At 45.5% G+C, this 24,512-nt stretch overlaps 1 protein-coding gene across 1 annotated transcript in view; it reads left to right on the forward strand.

The window, feature by feature from the left end:
* Nucleotides 1-24,512, forward strand: part of DOCK11 (dedicator of cytokinesis 11) — a 362,537-nt gene that overhangs the window by 60,911 nt on the left and 277,114 nt on the right. Inside the window, exons 10-12 of the mRNA XM_088453072.1 lie at nucleotides 4,130-4,213; nucleotides 13,802-13,942; nucleotides 15,884-16,099. Coding sequence (XP_088309198.1) covers nucleotides 4,130-4,213; nucleotides 13,802-13,942; nucleotides 15,884-16,099 — 441 coding nt within the window. The remainder of the gene's footprint in view (nucleotides 1-4,129; nucleotides 4,214-13,801; nucleotides 13,943-15,883; nucleotides 16,100-24,512) is intronic.

Raw genomic sequence — 24,512 nt, forward strand, 5'->3', positions numbered from 1 at the left:
GTGTGGCCGGCATGGTTTAGATAGAAACTGAATGAGATGTACTAAACTCTGTGCAGCAATACAATTTTAAGTAAAACCTCAGCACTGCTCAGTATGAGGACACATCGGCATGTAGCTGTCTGTTCAGCACTGCCCTGTATAAGAGCCTCATGTCCACCTTGTGCTCAGCACTGACCAGAATAAAAGCTTTATATCCGCCATATTATTATTACCAGTTATATATATAGCGCACATATATTCGGCAGTGCTTTACAGAGAATATTTGGCCATTCACATCAGTCCCTGCCCCAGTGGGGCTTACAGTCTATATTCCCTACCACATGCTCACACACATACACACTAGGGCTAATTTGTGTTGGGAGCCAATTAACCTACCAGTATATTTTTGGAGTGCGGGAGGAAACCAGAGCACCCGGAGGAAACCCACGCAAGCACAGGGAGAATATACAAACTCCACACAGTTAGGGCCGTGATGGGAATTGAACCCATGACCTCAGTGCTGTGAGGCAGTTATGCTAACCATTACACCATCTGTGCGTATGTAACCCTGTACCTAAGACTGCCCAGTATAAGGCACACTGGTATTAGGCACAATTCTAGGACGGCTAAAGCGGTGGCAGAGAGGAGTAAGGTGATCCGGATCATCTGTCTTCAAAATATAACAGCAATACCCATTTTAACCAACTATCTGGTAAAGCAGCCACCCTGGCAAAGTTTTATTTATTTCACCATTGTCCTTGTTATAATAAATATGTGCATGTTTTAATCTTGATGACATCTGACTAAATTGTGGATTCATTTGCATGCTAATATAACTGTATAGGGATGGTATATATTGACATATTATCAAGTGATTTATCTTTGAGATTGTTTTATCCGTTTCTAAGGTAGCGCCCAGCGACTATGTTCACCATACAATTCACATGCTATATTAGTAAGGTCCAGGGTAGACCTAGAACGTTCTCATAGGCTGCTCTCCCTACGTCAGTGCAGCGCAGCTGTGTATCCCTAAACATATCCTACGATTTGCCCAGTATAAGAGTCTAATCTCCCCTATCCATATGTGATGTTGTGATCAGCACTGCCCACTATAAGAGCTTTATGTCCACCATACAGATATGTCCGTATACTGTACACCTATCCTCAAATCGCACCATATAGCCCCATGTAGCATGCAATGATCTTTGCAACATAGCCGCGCTAAAACACTAATTCTAAGTACCTAGTACAATATAAGTGAACTAGGCATAAATTTGAGGAAAAAGGATTAAAATTGTGGAAAGTACCAATCTAGGTATGATCCACACCATGCACCGTTCGTTATGCTTAATCTGTGACTTCATACTAGTTCCTTTGCGACCAAAAAACTAATCCTAGGTTCCTAGTGCACTATAAGCAAAATAAGACAAAAAATTTAATCTGAGAGAAAAGCGTACAACACAGGAATTACACCAGGTATCTCATGCCATATGGTGCAAAAAGGATGGGTGTTTGAGAAAACATCTGTAACCATGTGCTCAGCACTGATCAGTATAAGAGCCTCATGTCCACCATAAAGTATGTGACCTTGTGCTCAGCACTGTCCATATTAAACCCCTTATGTCCACCATATGTAAACTTGTCATTAACACTACTCTGTATAGATGCTTCATTGTTCATTAAACCTTGTGATCAGCACTGCCAAGAATATGAGTCTCACTGTCCACCATATATAACCATGTGCACAGCACTGCCCTGTATAACAGCCTTATATCCACCACATGTGACCTTGTGCTCAGGGGAGGCAGTCGGGATGCCGATGCTTAGAATTACGGCACCGGAATCCTAACACCTGTCAGAATCCCGGCGCTGGCATCCCGACCGCTGGTATTTCGATGGTAAGTATTGGGGTTAGAGGCAGGGTTAGAGTTAGGGGTTAGGATCAGGCTGTGGGGGGGTGGTTTAGGTTCAGGCTGTGGGGGGGGGGTAGTGTTAGTTTTAGGTTGTGGGGAGGGAGGGTTAGGACACTGACCAACAGGTGTCTGTATACTAACCTTGTTGGGATGCTGGAATTGGGATTCTGACCACCGGGATCCCGAGCACCGGCATCTCGTACCCAACCCGTGCTCAGCACTGCCCTGTATAAGTAGCAATTCATGTGTACTTACCTTTCCGGTGGTACGATACGGTATCCAGGGCTCGGGTGGTCCTGTCTTCAGCTGCAGTCCTGGGTGAGAAGCGTGGAAGCGTGGAAGCAAAGGCGGGTCTTTCCTGCGCATGTGCCGGCAGCTGAGCTCAGGGGAGGTTTCGCACTGAAGTTCAGATTGCGCTATTATGAGATGGCGAATCTGAACAAGGCAGCGGAACGGAAGGCAGAGCTTTCCATTATTTTATGGATTACACTCACCATACAAAAGTATGGTGATAGGATTCAGCCACGGAGCGGGTGGGCCGCTGGAGAACTCGGGAACTTCTCCACAGAAACCCTCTCTGTGAATACTGCAAAACAGGACTTTTCTCTGCACTGTGAATAGACCCCATAGGGATTAGCTTAGACAGTACAATTCCATCCATGACAGCTTTCAGTCAACAAATACTACAATACAGAAACAATTTAATTCCATATCATCACAACTTTCTCATGTATTATTCAATGCCTCCTATCTTATGTTTTAAAATAACTATTTTCATCTATTTACATCCACTCAAACTTTTTAAGTGCCCAGCATCATATGATTTACAGAGATGCCTTACCGAAGTCATCCTATGATGGTTGGCACCCACTCCTGCAGTGATGGTAATTGCAGCCATTGTGCTCATATGCAGAGAGCAATCGGGTTTCCTTCTGTTCATCATATTGATTCCTGGACACAGTGTAAACAATACCCTTTGTAAATGTACCCCTATGTCTTGATCAGTGTCCCCAGTGTTAGTGCAAATGTCTACATGTATTAAAATAAGATGGGTATACGGGATGCAGTCATAATGTCGACATTTTCAGTATCGACAATCAATGTCAGCAACATAATGTTGAAATGTTCACAATGTGAATGTGTGAAATGTTGACATGTGAAATGGACCGGTGGAAAGAGTTAGACACTAGGGTGTGTGTTAGGGTTAGGCTGTGGGAGGAAAGAAATAGGGTTAGGCACTTGGGTGCGGGTTAGGCTGTGGGAGGGGAGGATTAGGCACTAGGAGGAGGGTTAGGTGTTAGGCTGTGGCAGGGAAGGATTAGGCACTAGGAAGAGGGTTTGGAATAGGCTGTTGGAGGGGAGGATTAAGCACTAGGAGGAGGGTTAGGGGTTTGGCTGTTGGAGGGGAGAGTTAGGCATTAGGAGGAGGATTAGGGATAGGCTCTTGGAGGGGAGGATTAGTTACTAGAAGGGGAGGATTAGTCACTAGGAGGAGGGTTAGAGGTTAGGCTGGGGAGACTAGGAGGGGAGGATTAGACACTAGTGTGAGGGTTAGGTTGTTGGAGGAAAGAAATAGGGTTAAGGACTATGGTGAGGGTTGGGCTGTGGGAAGGGATCATTAGGCACTAGGAAAAGGGGGTTGGAGGGGAGGATTAGGCACTAGATGGAGGGTTAGGCTGTTGGAGGGGAGGATTAGGCTGTTGGAGGGGAGGATTAGGCACTAGGAGGAAGGTTAGGGGTTAGGCTGTTGGGGGGAGGATTAGTCTATAGAAGAAAGATTAGGGGATAGGCTGTAGGAGGGGAGGATTAGGCACTAGGGTGAGGATTTGGGTTAGGTTGTGGGAGGGGTGGATTAGGGGTTAGGAATACTCACCGCCAGAAGTATCCTAGGATCAGACAGAAATCCTAATTAGCTGACCGCCAGGCACACTGGAACTGCCACACCTGCCGAACCAGGTAAGTCACCGCTAGACCACCAGGAACGTAATGTCAACATGTGCATGTCCACATTTCCACCATTTCGACATCCTCATGTCGACAAAATATACTGAACATTCAAATCCCAAATAGCTGAAAGCCGTTAAAGAAAGAATTATGAAAAAGGTAATTTCTCAGTTTTTGGTAGAGTAAAAATTAAAAATGTATAATGTACAAAATATCATGTAAGATTATTGTTTCTTATTTTGGCAACCTAGATTAATTGTTCATTTTGTTTCATTTATTTCCTATGCTAACAGTATGGTAGAGAAACTGAACAGCTGAATAAGTTGAGCAGAAATGAAGGACGACAAAACCTATTTTCATTTGACTCTGATGTGCAGGTAACATTGTTACTATATTACATTGTACTGTTTTGTACCTTGATAAGGGTTATCTATTTCATTACAATACTACTTGAATTGTTCACTTTTCATAGAACAAAATTAGAGTTTCATGTAATAACAGGTGATATGCTATGATATTTGTTTCATAAGTAGTAAAGCACAGTGAAAGTTGGTGTTTCCATCTCATATATATGAAATATACACAAGAATGTGTGAGAACAATTTAAAAACAGACTTGGCTGTTTTTGCTACAATCAATAAATTGAGTGTGAGTTAGAACTAGTCCACACTTCTTAAAATTATTATATTTCTAAAATCAGAGGGGTACTTCCTAAAATTGGGATTTCCAAGTATTTGCATGTAAAGGGCTGCAACATTATTTCATGCCATAGAATCAATATAGCAGCCCTCCCAACCCTCCAATTTATGGCGGTACAGTCCTGCTCTTCGTACAGTGGCCCTCATTCAGACCCGCTCATTCAGGGCCTGTGCACGCGCTGTGCTCGCTAGCCCCGGAGCGAGTGACAAATTCACTCACTCCGGGGCTCACTACAAACGGGGCGGCTGTCGATGTTGTTCGACAGCTCGCCTCGTTTTGTAGGCGGGGTGGGGGGTGGCCGGACAAACGGAGGCGTTCCTGCCGTTTGTAGGTGGCCCTACTGACCTCACCAGTGACGTCAGTAGGGAGCTGCCTGCTCTGTTAGAGCAGGAAGCTACCTGGGGCTTGCGGTAGACGAGACCCTACCGCAAGGGTCTCGTCGCAAGCCCCGATGGTCGCGATGGTCTCGACCATCGCAACCATCACCTGGTCACTCGCTAAAGCTGTGGATGGTCACCCACAGCTTAGCGAGCGGCCAGGAGGCCGGCTTTTAAAACAAAAGCGGCCGCCCTCATTCAGAGCGAGCGCTCGCTTCTTGCGAGCGGCTCTGAATGAGGGCCAGTGTCCCAGTCCCTACCTCCCCAAATGTGTCGAGGTATGATATAGGTTGTTGACGGAAGAGGGATCATAAAAAAAAAAAAACTTTGATGGACACATATAGCTATTAAGCCACAGATGTCCTGTCCTAGAAGAAATGTCCCTGTTTCTGGAAGGCCACAAATTTAGATTCCGCATAGTACATGTGGAGCTCTCAGACCATGTTGACAAAAAAGAAAAACAAAAAACAAAATCATAAAAATCAAACAGAAAAACGCAGCAAAATGTACAATTATGTTTCAATCTTATACATACTGTAGATCTAAAATCATAAGATTAAGGATTTGTGTGAATGCTTAAACATTTTCACAATTTAATAATAATGATGTATGTATATAGATGATGCACATCAATACATAAAAGTAAATAAAATAAATAAACATGCACATTTCGTAAAAAACAATCAGGGGTAATATACCACATAGTTGTGGAATGATAAGTGCACCAGGGATATTACTGCTATTCTTAGATGCTCCTTTACTTTTAGTGATGTATCATAAAGTTATATATATTCTGCACATATATTCTCCAGTTCCATACAGTCCAGCATGAAGGAAATGGATAATCCCTTTTTTGGTGTGTAATCTCCTGCAGCCTGAGCAGTCCCTTTAGTAAGTGCAGAATGTCCCATGATTTGCTGAAATGATCTGTAATGGACTTGAGATGCTGCGGTCTCAGTGCTGCCTATTCATTTCAAGTCTGGATATATATAATTGTACATTTTGTGCCGTTTTTCTGTGTTTTTTGCGCTTGGATTTTGGGTGACTTCCATGTTCCATACGGCAGCAATTAATTGTACTGATCTTGATTTTCAAGATACTAAATTGTCTTCTATTAACTCTGAAGTGACCTGTGACAACGTCGACGTCCTCACTTTGTTCTTACAAAAATAAAAAAACAGTCACCTTGATTAGGAACTTTGGTGAGTTAGGTAATTTAATAAACCTATTTTAAAGCACTGCAAAGTGTAACTGAACTCTCTCATCACTTTATCAAATATGAAATAAAATCTTGCTAGAAATGTCAAAGCTGCTGTCACATAAGAGAATGATCATATTAATTAAAGTACTTTTTAAGGTAAGTTTGACTAGAATTAGAACAATTTTTACATTAATTTATCATCTCCTGCACATGTTATGTCTCCAGTTTTTCAGTCATTCTCATATGGAGACTTCCTCACTAGTGAGGATGATACAGGTTATGTACAGGGGGTTGTGGCATTACTTTCTGCAGTTAAAGAATGGCTGCTCACTTTTTGAGTGAGATGTGTCTCTGCACAGACCAAATATTCCAGGAGTCTATACAGTTGCTCTCCTATTATCCCCTGCCTAGTGTTGAGAGGATACAAGGGTATCTCCTTCTTTTGGAGGATTTCCCTGTAGCACAGCTGCTAACTATCTCTGTTCCTGGTTCAATTACCCTGGGGTGTACGATCTACTGAAAAACAGGCATGGATGGCCTGCCATCCAGCCTCCAGACCGGTAAACAAACCAACGGCATGACGGACATCCTTGCCACCCTAGGGCCTCTAGAAGAGGAGCCTTCAGGGACAAGTGGTTAGTGACAACTTTTGGTGTGGAGCTCGAGTGAGCAGTTTGCCTTGAGAATGTACAGAGTAAAGCCTTCAGTGCCCCTTTAACAATGTTTCTTTACCATAGGTCTTCTTGCAGGTCACGAAAGACATTTTAAAGCCATTAGGCCAACTGTATTATCTTATAGGAACCAAAGTTGTGGAGAGTTATTTCAACTTTTCATCAGCCAGATAAATCCTTCCTCTCCATATTCATCCTGAGGTCTTTGAAAAATTAATATTTGGGCATAGACATTCAAAAAGGGATTAATTTAGATCTATGGTCTCCAGTAGGGTGAAGGGGTAATTGTACCACACCCAGAGTCTACTCTGAGCTTAGGGCAAGCTTGCTTGCTCAACTGAGAACATTAAGAGTGAAGTTCATCCCATGTTGGACAGTCTCCTGATCCAGGCACCATCTCAGGTTGTCCTTTGGCCCAGGTCAGGGTGATGTATCGGGTGTTGGAAATCCACGGTTGGATATTCAAATTTCTCCAATTCCATAATGGCTCCGTCTTATATGCTGAGTAGGCCTTTCAACATTCAAATACATTGGGTGTTTCTTTCCCACAAATAAACTTCTACCTCTGCACACCAAGCTCAGATCTGTGCTGAACGCTGGCCTTAATTCTCTGCTGCATGAGAGTATTAGGTTGGATGGTGTCCACCTTCAAGGTGGTACTGTGTGCTGATTCAATTTGAGGGAGTTCTAGTGCAACCTCCTTTCAAAATGAAACAAGTCTCATCTGTATCTACCCCAGTGCATCAATTTGTCTTCACAAGAACACATCTTGCTCTCTTAGTGGTTATGCGTCGACCATCTGAACAGAGGGAGAGTGGAATTCCTTGACCTGACCAGTGTTCAGGCTCTTCTACAGTGGTCAACTGCAAAGATCCAGTTAGACAATGCCATGGCCGTGGCGTATCTAAGTCACCAAAAGGGGGCACATAAGGTGCCTGTCAGGATGCGGCCTGGGATTGGCCGCTACTCACCTCCGCACCGGCGTCCTTGGGCTTAGGTGTTCAATCTCTGAGAGTGGAGGTGATGAGTGGTGGCTGAGTATTCTCCCCGGGGTCTGCTAGGGCTTCCGTGCGTGCGTCCTGGTTCCCGTGGTGGCTGGCATGGGCGCAGCCATGTTAGTCCATATCACCTGTTTCTCCCAATGGTAGTCCTGAGGTCACTCAGCTGATCCTCTGATTCAATGACCAACTACCTAAGGGTATTTAGCCTGACTCCAGGAACAGGAAGTTGCTGTTTAACTTCGCTTTGCCAGTGACTGTGTTTACTAGCTGTTGCAGCTTTTCAAGTTCCACATTCTTTCCTACTAGTGTTATACCCTAGCGTCTGGATTCGCTCCTAGCTTTCTGCTGTTTATTTCCAGTGACTCTTTTCACTGTTTCCCAGGATCAGACTCCTCCAGTGATTTCTTCAATACTTGTCTCTGTGCTGAATCTCCAGCACTAATCAGCATCTAGTTCTCCTGTGTATATGTCAGCACTGTTTCTGTGTTGAAACACCAGTTTAGCTATTTCAGCACTAATCTGCATCTAATTCTCCTGTGTATATGTCAGCGCCTGGCTCTGTGCTGAAACTCCAGTTTAACAATTTCTACACCAGTTCTGCGTCTGGATCTCCAGCGGGCGTACTTAGCACAGCAGCTGTGTACTAATTCCAAGTGTCATTCTCCTATGCCTGTGTTTGAATCACCAGCATGGATACTCAGTACAGCAGCATCTGTGTACTGACTCCCAGTGTCATTCTCCTGTGTCTGTGCCTGCGTCTTGATCTCCGGTATTTCCCAGTGCACCTCTGTGTCTATATTCCCTGTGTTTCCCAGAGCAAGTCCGCATCTGGATCCCCAGTGTTCCAATTAATTCTCCACGTGTGCCTTTCTAGTGTTACCCAGAGTGAGGCTGCGTCTGGATCTCGGGTGTTTCAAAGTACATTTTGTGTCTGGACTTACTGTATCTTTTCCATTGAAGTCAGCCTCAGGTCCTCCCATGTTTCCCAGAGCAAACCAGCGTCTGAATCATTTCCAGTATTTCCAGTGCCACTCCATTATCCGGTGCCATCCCATTTCTAGTATTATATCTTTGTCTTCTGCCACTCTCAGGTACCTGTCCAGAGGGCCGCGATCTGCTAACTTGGTGCTGCGAAACCCAAATCCCAATAGGAAGGGGCACTGGTGAAGACCACCAAGTTGGTTAGACTCCCCGCCTCTTGACAGGTCTAGCCAAACCTGGGTTTCTCCGCAATAGGAAGATATTATCACTGTCACCCCCATCAGTTGCTGCTCTATCACCCTAATCCCCCCGGTTCTTGACCTCTACAGAGGTATCCCTAGTGCCCGATCGTGACAGTGCCCAGGTTAGAAATTAGATCAGCTGGATCCACAGATGGACAGAATGCTATGTCCTCTTCATTCCTGGGGTAAACATCTTCTGGGAGGCCTGACTACCTGAGTATGTAGGATCTTTATACATGATAATGATCCCTACATCCTCTGCCATACACACATTAAGGCATCTGGGAAGAACACAGGGAACAGTAATACTGCTTTAGGACCAGGGACCCAGCTGCACAACCAGTTGATGCCAGGGTTGTCCCTATAGATTTTTTTATCTACCTGTAACAGAGCTACCAGGTGTTCTAGAAGGATAATGAGAGAGACAGCCCATATTATGCTGGTAACACCAGATTGAACAAGGAGGTCTTATAGTAGTTCTCAGTACCTCCTCGGTATGGTCCATCCGTTGTGTATTCCAGTACGATATGACCTTTTTTCTCAAAGGTTTCATTTATAATGTGGTCCAGACCATGTTGAAATAAAGAAGACATGTTCCGCCATGAATTAGCATAGGGTCTGGGGGACCCATATATTTCCTAGTGTGAGTGCAATAGGTTCACTACTTTAATCTTCAGGTTGGCCAAGTTTTCCCTAATTTTAGTTTTAAAGTGCCAGGTTCCTCACACCACTAGCTATACCCCAACGTTCCTCCAACATGAAATTGGAGAAATGGATTACGGTAAATACAAAAATGCTGCTTTCCCCTATTGCTGGCATACTGCAAATGCAGTCTTTCTCCAAAGCAACATGACGTCCAGCTCCAAAGCAACACGGATCTGTCCAAGCGGGTGTAGTATGTATTACCATCGGCCGCATGGTTCAATTCCTGACAGGGGGAGCCCGGCAGGGGTAAAGATCCCGATCGCTAATGAGGTAAGTATAACTAACCCTATTTTACCCCCTAACCCTCCCTTAGGGGTGCCTAACCCTAACCTCCCCCCCGAGTGCCTAACCCTAACCTCCCTCTAAGTGCCTAAACCTAAGTCTTCCGGGGGGGTGCCTAACCTCCCCCGGGGGTGCCTAACCCTAACCTCCCCCCCGGGGGTGCCTAACCCTAACCTCCCCCCGGGGGTGCCTAACTCTAATCTCCCCCCGGGGGTGCCTAACTCTAATCTCCCCCCGGGGGTGCCTAACTCTAACCCACCCCCGGGTGTGCCTAACCCTAACCCCCCCTTACCCTAGCCTAAACCTAACCCTCCCGGGGGGGGCCTAACCCTCAGTCTCTCAGGGAGCCCTAAAACCTACAACCACCCCCCCCCTTGGCTGTACGCACCCGCCTTACCTTCGTTCGGAATGCCGGGCGTCGGGCTCCCGGCGTAGGTCTAATGACAGGCATCGGGTTTTCGACGCCTGTCATTAGTACCTTACTGGCATTTGACAGTTGGGAAGCCGGTGGTCGGCATTTAGACAGTCTGCTTCCTGACTACATCCCGTCCAAGCTGGTTGGTGCAAGGCTTGCTCTGGTCACCTGTCCTGTAGAACATTTGCAGACAGGCTCAACATAAGCCATGGCTTACGGTTTCTGTTCACAGACTCTGGATATGGTGATAACATATCTTGAATATTGGGTAATGTTTGGCATCTCGGTGTAATATAGACATACAATACATCAGGAGAAATCGCGAGTGTAAAGAGGTGGAAAACCTTATAAATAAAGGGAATAGAAGGGTTCTTTGGGCCTGATTCAGAGCCGGACGCAATTAGCGCTCGCTCGTCCAGAAAATAGGGGTGGCTATTCAAATGAACCGTTCGCTCTTTGCGGTCTGTTCACGCCTCTAGGACTGAACGAGCGAACAAAACTTGCAGTCGTTTTTTGGGAAACTACGCTACCTGGCCGCTCGCATCCTACGTCATGTCCGCTATTTATTAGATTAATCGAGTACATCGACCAGCGTATGAACTGCTCGCTATTCTTGTGGTTGGTTTTTGCTACCACAATTTTGCGAGCAGTTCGGGCTATAAAATAACCCAGTGACGTGGTCAATGACGCTGCTGTTTTAATTATGCACACCCATAAAATGCCCATTTTGACCTTTAAGCACGCCTGCGTTCGGATCTCCACTCCCCGTTTTCAAGCACCTTCCCCTGTTACCACCCACATACGCCTCTTTCTGTCAATCAAATTATCAGGCATTCGCTATTTTGCAAGCACATGAATTTCGACCGCACTGACTGGTTCGCGCATGCGTATAACGATCCGTACGCATGCGCAGTTGGGCAAACATCGCTCGGAGCGAACGAGCGGCCGCATACGAGCGGCTCTGAATCAGGCCCTTTGTCAGCATTGTACAGTATATGCTTGTCCTGTATTTATGTATAATTTGTTGTAATGACTTCATGGCAGAGATTGGCAGCATCTTACAGTAAACCATGATAATGAGGATGATAAAAGTTTGAAAATTTATGTTTGTTTAATTTGGACATTAAGTGCCTTGAGTTTAACGAGGACTGCTTCTGTTTGGCTGAGTGTGTCTCAATCCCTCCCACTGATACTATTATTCTTACTAGTGTAGCTGCTACAAGAATAGGAGAATAGGAAAGTGTTCTCTACAGCCAAGCTGTGGGAATATATTATCACGTACGTCAAATTCATAAACATAATTGAAAAATGGAATACACACCTTACTTACAAGGAATGGAATCTGTAACTATAATTAAAATTGGGATATTATAGAGTGAGCTGATCATCACTTTTTAATGCCCATATTGACATGTTTTAGGCATACTAGCAGCTCAGTATGCATTTATCTCTAAATAATTCAAGAGTATAGTCCGTCTATCTTTTTAAATGCACCTACATGGATGTTTACCACTGCGATTAATACATTAAATGATAACTGATGACATTTTCCCGGTTGATATAATTGCGCTTCTCCTGGTTTGGTGTCATAGATTATAAATAGAGAGCATTGATATGGCAGCCTGGGCTCAGAGCTACCTTCCACACTTACACACACACTTTACATACACTTGTTCACTCCTAGGGGTATATTTACTAAAGTGCGGGTTATTAGAAGTGGAGATGTTGCCCATAGCAACCAATCAGATTCTAATTAACATTTAACTAGCACCTTCTAGAAGATAATAGCTAGAGTCTGGTTGCTATGGGCAACATTTCCACTTTACCCCCTGGTGTAAAACCATTATAACCAATCAGAAATTTGACTAACCACTAGACAGATATAAGCTAATTGCAGATTGGTTGTTATGGTTTTGTGCAGCCTTGCATCTTTGAGTAATGTTAATCCCAAATGACAAATATTAATAGCGATTAGCAGCTTCTGCACATGTTACTCCAAATACTGTGTTTCCTATAAATGTCACCTACCAAAGATAGCTGACTTCTCTCCTCTCTTTGTGCACATGGAAGCACCAACGCAGCTAGTTATATGAAATGTTGCTATATATACTGAAGGCAGACACCATTGGTAAATTTGTTTATTTTGCTGTGTTATTATGGGTGGGAAATTGAAAGGGATACAGGGCTCATATTGTGCATTGGGGATGCGGTCATAATCTAAACCGCGGGGATTCTGGTGCTCAGAATGCCGGCACCGGAATCCCGACACCTGTCAGAATCCCGGTGTTGGCATCCTAACAGCAGGCATCCCGAAAATAAGCAGCAGGGTTAGGGGAGGGGTTAGGGGTTAGGCACTAGAGGGAGGGTTAGGCACTATGGGGGGAGGGATAGGTTTAGGGTGCGGGGAGGGGGTGGTGGTTAGGTTTAGGCAATGGGGGGAGGTTAGCTTTAGGCATCGGGGAGGGAGGTTTATGGTTAGGAGTAGGGAGGGGGGAAGGTTATGTGCATTGTGGCCCAGGGATGTAAGCTGTGCCACTGCATTGCTTTTGCTAACTTTGTATTACTCAGGGTAACTCGTATTCTCGTTAAGGGAGATAGTTGGAAGTTTGTTTTCCAAATAAACTCCCTCTCATCATGCATGTAGGTAGCAGTGGACCCATTTAATAGTATATATCCTTTGGTTGAGCTAGACACAACTCCCCCACTTAATACCATGCAACATTTGATTTTCTCTCCTTTATGCTGCTACTTCTTTTAAAAAATGTTTTAAATGAGATGTGACTGTACTGTGATGGCATACAGTACCTCTATGTTACATGTTCTATGTTTTGAGAAAAGCCAATTAACTTTGATTTCACTTTTTCTGCTTTCTCTTGAAACATTACCATTTATGCTGACATTGTTACGCAAAAATGATTTACAATTGCTATAGACTGATTCATTGAACCATACATCCTGCCATTACTTACTAATTGACTGTAGTAGCTGGACACTCTTAGAATAGTAATAGCATATATTGAAGTATTACATTTGGATTTTGGCTAAGCAAACACATATAAATTAAAATGTCTCTTTTGTAAAAGTCACTGAAAAACATATTTGGTCTGATCGTTTTAGTGACTTTATAGCAAAGACTTGTATCGTAACAATATTAATGATTCTTGGGTACAGTGGGCCTTATTTAGAGATATATACGCAAACCCACCGGTTTACATACATCTCCAATGTTTTTCTATTTGCGCATACGCAGCCTCCTGCGGCTTTTGCATATCTTGGCACAGCTATAGCGGCTACAGAAGCGTACAGCTCTGTATCAGGCGCAGTGTCCAGAGTGAAATTGGCTCATACACTTGCAACGGGACTGATATACTTTTTTCCCTATTTCTTTTAGAGGTTGGATTTCTCTGGCATTGAGCCAGACATACGGCCATTTGAAGAGAAGAGCAGCCATCGTTTCATAGTCAGCTGCCAGGAATTGAGCTTTAATATCCTTGGGAATGTGACGGAAAATGCTGAAGGTCCCCTGACTAATGTATGTATTTTCTTTTATCCAAGTAATAGTGCTGTTTCTACCCTCTAGGATTGCCTTACTCTGACTAATAATGTGTAGATGAATGAATATCGTTAGTGAACTTATAGGCTCTCGTGGACATTTTCTCATTCGCACAGTGGGTCTTCCCTTAAAGTGACAATATATAAGGAAAATAAAAATAGCAGATGCTCTGTATATTTTATGACTTTGGTACTTAAAATGTGCTTCTAAAAGGGTTTGTACCACCCTGGATGATTATGAAATATATCACCATTGGTCGGGTAAGAATAAAGCATTTTTTATAGCTGAAGTGTGTGACACGATTGGATGTGTGCCTCACATGATCTCACGTGCAATCATGTGACATCTTTTTCAGCCAGAAACTCTGCAATAATACGGTTGGCTGCGATATTCCAACTCATTACAGAAATTTATAATAAGTATGTTTCCACTTCAAGTCCCTTGAGAGAAAATATGATAAAAATATGTAGTATGTAATCAGAATTTCTCTATCTTTAGTACTTTACTTGTATAAATTAATTTTCAGTTTTAAAGTTCAAAACTAAGACTGGGATGTTAATATTGCAATCTAAAGGGCTCATGAATCCCACGTTAGGGGCTTCTGGCTCTAGCAGGGGCAAAATCCTAACAAAGCGATCTACCCAGCTTTTTTATTTATTCTTTTATTTGTGTACCTACTTGTCCATATTGTGCGTTCTTAGGTTACGTTCCTGCCTCATAGTTTATGGAACTACCCCAGGAAAATGAATGTTAGCCTAGTTTTGGGTTGAATTATTTTGACACTCTGTAGGTTTGTAGATTGCTTTGGATTTCTCTTATTTTCAATAAACTGCTGGCACTGACCATTCCTATTAGAGCAATGAGGCAAATCAGCGACACTCACTGACTGTAAGTGTCCACTGAGCACCTACGTGTTGCTTCCAGTTGTGGGCAAATGATCCATGCCAACACAAAGGAATTATACCATGCTTCTAGTTTAACATTACACTCAGTGGCATGGAGGGGGCATCGTCCATCCTAACTATGCACTCTAGTGCTGGCAGCTAGATCCCAGGTTGCAGTTATGCAGTTGTCCAGTAGAGCTTTTGGAACTAGACTGTGGTTCTTTACAGTTCCCCTTCAGGATTTACACATTTGCTCCTTAGAGCAGTATTTAGAGCAGTATACAGTATGAGCTACTAGAACGAAGGCCTACTCATTCCCCCACTCAGTGTGTTCAGAATTTGGGACCACAGTTGAGCTGCCATTCTGGACATTCCCTGGCTGTGGCCCCACCACTGTAGTCCTGGGGACAAAGGGACCCTGCATCACCACTAAGGAAATCAGAGCAGTGGCATAATTTTACAACACATAAAATACATTATAGACATTTCTCGCAGCATGTTTGGGGGTGAGATGGGGTTGAGGGGCAATGGGAGCTGACGCTTTTATTTCAATGTTTTTGATCACATTGGTCACCTCATTTTGACATGTGGGTCAGGGGTATGTCTATAATGAAGCATGAATGCACGTTCCTGTAAAGCCAGGTGTATTTGTGGTTTTTAGTTTTTGTGTATCGTGTTGTTTGAGACAAGCAATTTTCTCTAATCCATCACCAAATATTATAAAGATGTTTAATTGAAATTTAAATTACAGGGGTTTTCCAATGTGAACATTGATATATTTTTCTTAGTAAATTCCTCCAGCTATGTGTTTATATTATATATTATTTGCTGCTCTTTTGATACAGTTATATCCAATGACATTGTATCCAATGTAAATAAAATGTCAGCTTGCTGCTGTAAATGCATGTCTGGAAAGCAAAGAATAAAACATTATCAATAAAGAAGAATATTTAGCAAATGTATCAGGACAGCATGTACAATAAATTAAAGTGAAAAAGCCCTTTAGCTCCCTGGCACTAATATATTATTTTTTCAGGTGGAGCCATTCTTTGTCAGTCTAGCTCTGTTTGATGTGAAAAATAACTGCAAGATTTCTGCTGATTTCCATGTCGATCTTAACCCTTCGTCGGTAAGAGAAATGTTGAGCAACGTTTCATCAGATGCAGCTGCGGATGGTAATTCTAAAAGGGCGTCAACCAATGTGAACCTTATCCACGGTATCCCGGAGTCTTACTTTCACTACATCAAGGAGGTGAAGCATAATTATTTCAGTGCAATACTGTAACATCACTGTGATTTATTATTGGCTATATATTATTTTGTTTTGAAATACATCTATGTTTATCTTCTTTACCTGTTTATTTGTTAGTTTTAGCTCCAAAGTGTCTTTATACATTAAAATATAATTTGTGTAATTTATCACTGTTTGGTGGAGAACTAATAGTTTTGATCATTAGAATTTTGTATGAAGACAACTATGAAATACGTCTGTTTAAACAAAACAAGAATCATTGTATGGCCACATTACACCCATTAGCCATAACTAAAATCACATGGCTAATATTGTGTAGGTCCCCCTTGTGCCTCCAAAACAGCTCTGACCCATCAGAGAGACATGTACTCCACAAGACCTCTGAAGGTGCCCGGTATCTGGTACCAAGACTTTAGCAGCAGATCCTTTAAGTCCTGTAAGTTACAAGGTGGGGTCTCCGTGGCTCAACTTGAACTGTTTGGGGCATCTTTATCATTAAATATTTGCGGCATATTCCCTGATAATACCCATTTTTGGGGGATATCTGCAAATAATTATATCCCCTAGATGTATTGTGGAGGGACTGCAGCAGAAATATATAATAATAATAATATCGCGCCCAGATCGGGCCCCTTAATTATGTTCCTCAAATCATTCCTGAACAGTTTTTGCAGTGTGGCAGGGCACATTATCTTGTTAAAAGAGGCCACCTCCATCAGCGAATACCGTTGCCATGAAGGGGTGTACTTGGTGTGTAACAATGTTTAGGTAGGTGTACCTGTCAAAGTAACATTCACATGAATGCCAGGATCCAAGGTTTCCCAGCAGAAAATTGCCCAGAGCATCACACCGCCACTGCTGGCTTGCCTTCTTCCCATAGTGCATCTTAGTGCCATCTCTGTAAATGATGCACACACACCCGGCTGTCCACAATATGTAAAAGAAAATGTGATTCATTGAACCAGGCCACCTTGTTTCATTGCTCCATGGTCCAGTTCTGATGCTCACATTCCCATTGTAGGCACTTTCTGCAGAGGACAGAGGTCAGCATAGGCACTCTGACCGGTCTGCGGCTATGCAGCCCCATACACAGCAAGCTACAATGCACTCTGTTCTGACACCTTTCTATCATAGCCAGCACTAACTTTTTCAGCAATTTGTGCTACAGTAGTTCCTGTGGGATCAGACTAGACCGGCTAACCTTCTCTCCCTGCGTGCATCATTGAGCCTTAGGTGCCCATGACCCTGTAGCTGGTTCGCCGGTTGTCCTTCCTTGGACCATATTTGGTAGGTACTAACCACTACATAATGGGAACACCCCACAAGACCTGCTGTTTTGGAGATGCTCTGACCAGTCGTCTAGCCAACACAATTTGGCCCTTGTCAAAGTCGCTCAGATCCTTACGCTTGCCCTTTTAGGTATATTTTTTTGGTATATTAGCAAAGAACAGAGAGCAGAGATCAGATTAACTGTTTAAAATACACTGCTCAAAAAAATAAAGGGAAGACTAAAATCACACATCCTAGATCTGAATGAATGAAATATTCTTATTAAATATTTTGTTCTTTACATAGTTGAATGTGCTGACAACAAAATCACACAAAAATTATCATTGGAAATCAAATGTATTGACCAATGGAGGTCTGGTTTTGGAGCCACACTCAAAATTAAAGTGGAAAAACACACTACAGGCTGCTCCAACTTTGATGTAATGTCCTTAAAACAAGTCAGACTGAGGCTCAGTAGTGTGTGTGGCCTCCACGTGCCTGTATGACCTCCCTACAACACCTGGGCATGCTACTGATGAGGTGGCGGATGGACTCCTGAGGGATCTCCTCCCAGTCCTGGACTAAAGCATCTGCCAACTCCTGGACAGTCTGTGGTGCAACGTGGCGTTGGTGGATGGAGCGAGACATGACGTCCCAGATGTGCTCAATTGGATTCAGGTCTGGGGAACGGGTGGGCCAGTTCATAGCATCAATGCCTTCGTCTTGCAGGAACTGCTGACACACTCGAGCCACATGAGGTCTAGCATTGTCTTGCATTAGGAGGAACCCAGGGCCAACCGCACCAGCATATGGTCTCACAAGGGGTCTGAGGATCTCATCTCGGTACCTAATGGCAGTCAGGCTACCTCTAGCGAGCACATGGAGGGCTGTGTGGCCCCCCCAAAGAAATGCTACCCAACACCATTACTGACCCACTGCCAAATCGTTCATGCTGGAGGATGTTGCAGGCAGCAGAACGTTCTTCTTGACGTCTCCAGACTCTGTCACGTCTGTCGCATGTGCTCAGTGTGAACCTGCTTTCATCTGTGAAGAGCACAGGGGGCCAGTGGTGAATTTGCCAATCTTCCTGTTCTCTGGCAAATGCCAAACGTCCTGCACGGTGTTGGGCTGTAAGCACAACCCCCACCTGTGGACGTCGGGCTCTCATACCACCCTCATGGAGTCTGTTTCTGACTGTTTGAGCAGACACATGCACATTTGTGGCCTGCTGGAGGTCATTTTGCAGGAACTCTGGCAGTGCTCCTCCTGTTCCTCCTTGCACAAAGGCGGAGGTAGCGGTCCTGCTGCTGGGTTGTTGCCCCCCTACGGCCTCCTCCACATCTCCTGATGTACTGGCCTGTCTCTTGGTAGCGCCTCCATGCTCTGGACACTGCGCTGACAGACACAGCAAACCTTCTTGCCACAGCTCCCATTGATGTGCCATCCTGGATGAGGTGCACTACCTGAGCCACTTGTGTGGGTTGTAGACTCCGTCTCATGCTACCACTAGAGTGAAAGCACCGCCAGCATTCAAAAGTGACCAAAACATCAGCCAAAAAGCATAGGAACTGAGAAGTGGTCTGTGGTCACCACCTGCAGAACCACTCCTTTATTGGGGGTGTCTTGCTAATTGCCTATAATTTCCACCTGTTGTCTAATCCATTTGCACAACAGCATATGAAATTGATTGTCAATCAATGTTGCTTCCTAAGTGGACAGTTTGATTTCATAGAAGTGTGAATGACTTGGAGTTACATTGTGTTGTTTAAGTGTTCCCTGTATTTTTTTGAGCAGTGTATATATACTGGAGTTTCTGAAGCACAAGATGCAACTTTAAATAATCAAATAGAGAATATAGCTTACGTCAATGAATTTGAGATTGTAGGCCTGATGTGAGGCAAGAAATATTACCATTAGGCATACATTATTACCATAGTCACTAGGTTTCCATTTTTGAGGTAAAAAAATGTAATAAACATTTTGCGAGAAATTATATTCCCCAGATAATGTAAATTTATTATTACATTTTCTGTTTGTTTTGGCAAAGGGGCTTAAACTCCCTCTGGAGATAAAGTTGATCTATCCTACTGGAATTACTGGCAGTGTAGGTTTGGATTTTGGCGGATCATGTGACAGATTTTTTGGCTCACACCTGAGCACTTTCATTGGCCAGCAGCACTCACTGTTTTAGTCTCTGAAGTGCTTACTGGCCAGATGTTATCCGTGGTCATATCAAATATTGTTCTTTGGTTCCTGAGGGTTGTATTGTATCAGGAGAAATTAACAGACAGAAACTGTAATAATTCAAATGGTTAACTATGCACTTAACTTAGTTAAATAGCAGACAAGCAGATTACAGTCCGGGGAGCCCCGTTGCCATCAGACACATGTGTCGCTAGTCAGTTGAAGCTGGACACCGTGACGTTTCCTTGGTTCCAGTTAAGACTACTATGTATCTTTCTTAGCTAACTTTTATACCCACAGTGGCTCCCCAGTTATTAATACAACAAATAAAAATACATAAACACTTTAGCAAGCTCCACAAGCCCATCCACCACGTCCATAATGTACAAATTACAACTTTCTGCACAATCAGCATAATGAAAACTTTCTGCCCATGTCATGATGTGTGATCAATGAATGCTCAGCAATTACTTATATGCGTAGCCAGCAAAGTTATCAGATGCAGTGTTCTGCGATTCCTACAGTATCTTCTTTTCAAGACCTTCCCAGCAAACCTAGGACATGTGAAAATGACTCTAATAACCCTATTCATGACACCAGATCACTGTAACGTACAGCTACATGTACAATTCCCTGTGCTCCAGATTTCATGCATTGACCTCATCGTGTGCAGGGGAAGGGGACATGGCCATGGCACATTGATATGTGCTACATATCCCAGGGGCGAGCACCTGCAGCACTACACCACCCACAGCCCCCTTCTCCTTCCCTGCCACTGGTACTCACGGCATTGGAGGGGCATCTGTTAGTGGCACACATCTGACAAATACAGAGGTTCTTATCTGCCAGATGACCGGTCAGTCCCCTCAAATCGGAAGTCAGGACAATTCATTAAAAAGGTTCATTACAGGGCGATGCAGAATTGAATCTTAACCTTACTTGAGTAAAGTACTAGCTACCTATTTCCTATACTTGTGTGTGCACTCTATGACAATTACATTAGTATAAATAAATGACACTGCTCGCTAAATTTAAACAACCGATGCAAGAAGAATTAACCCTGTATGTATTCTCACTGCTATAGGCGACCTTAATGAATAGACAAGCAATGTGTACTAGTTTGGGGATGTGCACTTGTACCAGCTGCATAGAGCAGAAGCACTAAGCTGTATAATAGCTTCCTGGAGCACCCAGCACGCAGGCTGTGCCTGATAATAATCCATGACTTATAGAAAGGGGAAGTTGTTTGTTTTATATACATAATCGAAACTAAGGCTTTCTACTTCAGGGTCCATAGGGGTCCACAGGGTGACCTTGGGGTATAGCTGGATCCTGGATCCTCGGGCACCACGGAGTTAAAGCTTTTAGCTGCTCCCAGGATGCACTTGGGTCCAACCTCCCCTATACCCCGCCCCCGAGCCACAGGCACCTCAGTTTTAGATGGTGCCCGGCCGGAGTCGGGTCACCCTGCGGGGTGGGCTGCAGGAGCAGCCCCCTAAAGCTTTTAATTTTTTATTGAACTTAGTTAAATTTATTTATTTTTTACTATTAGTTTTTTCTCTAGAGCAGCAGCGCTGGGCTGTCTGTACAGACGCCCACGCTGCCGCTCCTTCTCCCTGCTGGCGCCGCGACGCCAGCACTGAACTGGGGATCGCGGCGGGGGAAGCCAGAGTCTGTACTAGCCGGACTCTGGCTTCCCCCGGGACTGCTGCCGGAAGACGCCGGGGAGATCAGGTAAGCCGCGCACCGCTGATTAGCGGCGGTGCGCGGGTTCCTTGTAAATGCAGTCCCATGCCCCCGGTCTAGGGGACAGACCGGGGGCGCTAGCGGTGGCGGCGGGCCCCCCCTCCAGCGGAGGCATACCCCGCCAGACCACTAGACCACCAGGGTTAATATCGCGGCAAGCGGGATGCCGGCAACCCGGGGGTTAATATGCTAGCCAGGGGAGGAAGCCTTCCCTGTCAGCGGCTCCTCCCCTCAGCTCAGCGCGCCTTTCAGCTCGGAGTCTGGCGTCGCTGAGCTGCAGATACTCGGCCACTCCTCCTCTGAGGTCTCCAGCGGCCATTTTCTCTGTGGCAGCGTGGATACTCTCAGGGAGCACGCGGACCGGTCCCCCTGTGTACCTCTCCCCTACAGAAGGACAGTGTACACAGCACTATAGCCCTCCCAGACACTGAATCTGGGAGGTTGATTGTAGTGGAAAGGTGCAGTGAGTATATCTTCCTGCATGGTATGTGACTTTTGCTAGTGCTGCCTGTCTGTGTCTTTTTTCTACTTACTGTCAGCCTGTACCTATCCCTTTCCTTCTCCTACAAGCCCTACAGGTGTGCGGGGGAAGGGTGTTTCTACTGACCTCACCTATATAGATCACGTATTTGTGAGGTCCGTCACATACAGTTGTGTGCTACACAGTACCATATTGTGGGCTGTTGTTCAGCACACTGGTGAGTGCGCACGTTTTCTTCCTAAGTCATGTCTGAGGAGGAGATTGAGCACTCCGGGGCTCCAGCATTGTTCTCCTGCAGGCGCTGTTCTGCAGGAGTGGATAGGGAGGATTTGTCACAGGACGGCCTGTGCGGACGGTGCCAGGCGGTCCCTGGTACGTCTAAACCTCCCATTTCGCAGGAGCCACCATGGGCGATGTTTTCCCAGGTGCTGGTGTCCATCGCGGACCGTCTGTCGGTCCCGACTGCCGCCCCTACTAGGGCGTTGCTCCAGCCTGCCATCCCCCATTCCCCGGGTGTCCCACAATTATTGCAGACTCCCCCGGGGTCTCAGCCTGTTGGTCCCTATGCGGGGTTGCCAATGTATATTCAGTCCACCCCTGTGGCACAGCCGGCTGTGGTGCCGTTTCAGGCTCCTGTGACAGCTCCTCCACCCTGGGTGGATGCGCTTTCCCACACTGTCCAAGATTTGGCGGCAGCATCTTCGGCTTTTCAGTCGATGTTGCGCAGTGACGTGCCCTCCAGGGCGTCTAAACGCTCAGTCATGGCACAGGCTGCGCATCTTTCGGATTCTGAGGGGTTCTCGGATGATGGTGAGGTACAGGATGACTCAGCCTCAGATGCCTCAGTCCAGGAGGTAGACACTAAGTCTTCCATCAATGTGCGGGCTCTGGTTAAGGCGGTGCGGGCTATTCTTCTGATTGAGGATGAGGCACCCGCTCCCAAGTCAAGGTATCCTAGTTTTAAAAAAGCTAAGGTTACTTCTACAGCGTTCCCCTTGTCTGATCAGTTGACTGATCACATGGCGGTGGCCTGGCAGACGCCCAGTAAGCGTTTCCTGCCACAGAAACGCTTGGCGTCCAATTATCCATTCCCGGAAGCGCATTGTAAGAAATGGGAAACTCCGCCTGCAGTCGATTCCCATGTAACACGCCTCATCAGGAGTGCTACTTTGCCATTGCCGTCTATATCCTCGCTGAAGGATCCTACGGACAGGAAGGTGGAGACTTGTCTAAAGTCTATTTATTCTCTCTCAGGGGCTGTAGCCCGGCCGTCCATGGCCATCTCCTGGGTGGCCAAGGCCATTGAGGGGTGGGCCAACGCCTTGGAGGACACGTTTACGGATGAATCTCCGGACGTCCAGGGGGCGTTGTTAGGACAGATGAGAGATGCCGCCTCCTACATTGGAGAAGCATCTTTGGATGCTAGCCAGTTGACCTCTAGGGTTTCGGCGGCAGCAGTGTCTGCTCGTAGATCCTTGTGGTTGCGGTCTTGGAGAGCAGACGCGGATTCAAAGAAAGGCTTGGAGGCCTTACCTTTTAATGGGGAATTACTATTTGGTCCGGACCTGGACAAAATAGTAGATACCCTGGCAAAATCCAAGTCAGCCTTCCTCCCTTCAGCTACTACACCTGCTAAGGTCCGGAGCTCGGCGTTTCGTTCCTTTCGGGTTCAGGGCAAGGCAAAGGGTCAGTCCTTCCCGAGGCAGTCCGCACCCAAGACCGCCACAAAGCCAAAGAAGCAAGCCTGGAGTGCTAGGCGCCCTTCTTCCAAGCCAGAAGATAAGCCTTCTGCGTGATGGGACGGGCCTCCCTCTGGGGGACCCCAGAGTGGGAGGCCGACTTCTTCAATTCGCCCAGTGCTGGCACAATACCACCACGGATGCCTGGGTGCGAGAAGTGGTCTCCCAGGGGTACGCCCTGTCTTTTCGGCACAGGCCGCCTTGCCAGTTTTTTTGCACAAGTCCTTCTCAGGACAAAACCAAGGCCTTGCAGGTTCAGGAAGCCATAGAGGCCTTGCTGACGGCGGGGGTCATTATACCCGTACCACAGTCTCAACGTGGGATGGGGTATTACTCTACGCTGTTTCTGGTGCAGAAACCCAATGGCTCTCATCGCCCCATCCTCAATTTGAAGTCCCTGAACAGGTTTCTCAGGGTTCCCAAATTCAGGATGGAAACTTTGCGTTCCATCATACTGGCGATGGAACCGGGGGATTATATGGTCTCCCTGGATATCCAGGACGCCTACCTCCATGTGCCTATAGCAACATCGCACCAAAGGTTTCTGCGGTTTGCTATTCTCCACAACCACTACCAATTCAGGGCTCTACCCTTTGGTCTCTCCACGGCACCAAGGGTATTTACCAAGGTGATGGCGGTCATGGCGGCTCACCTTCGGAGCCAGGGGATACGGTTGCTACCGTATCTAGACGACCTCCTCTTGCTGGCAAGCTCCCCGGAGGTACTGATCCAGCATCTCCACCTGACGGTCGCTTGTCTACAGGCGCACGGCTGGTTGATCAACTGGAAGAAATCCTCCCTCATCCCATCACAACGGATGGTTCATTTGGGGGCCCTGCTGGACTCTCGTCAGCAACGGATTTTTCTGACTCCAGAGAAGGTCTCCTCCTTACAGCTGCGGATTCACAGTTGTCTGAGCAGTGGCAGAGTGTCGGTGCACTCAGCGATGAGAGTTTTGGGGTCCATGGTGTCGGCATTCGACATGGTGGAGTTT

The sequence above is a fragment of the Taudactylus pleione genome, unplaced genomic scaffold (genome assembly GCF_031769625.1).
Source record: "Taudactylus pleione unplaced genomic scaffold, aTauple2 ptg000039l, whole genome shotgun sequence".
Lineage (NCBI taxonomy): Eukaryota > Metazoa > Chordata > Amphibia > Anura > Myobatrachidae > Taudactylus > Taudactylus pleione.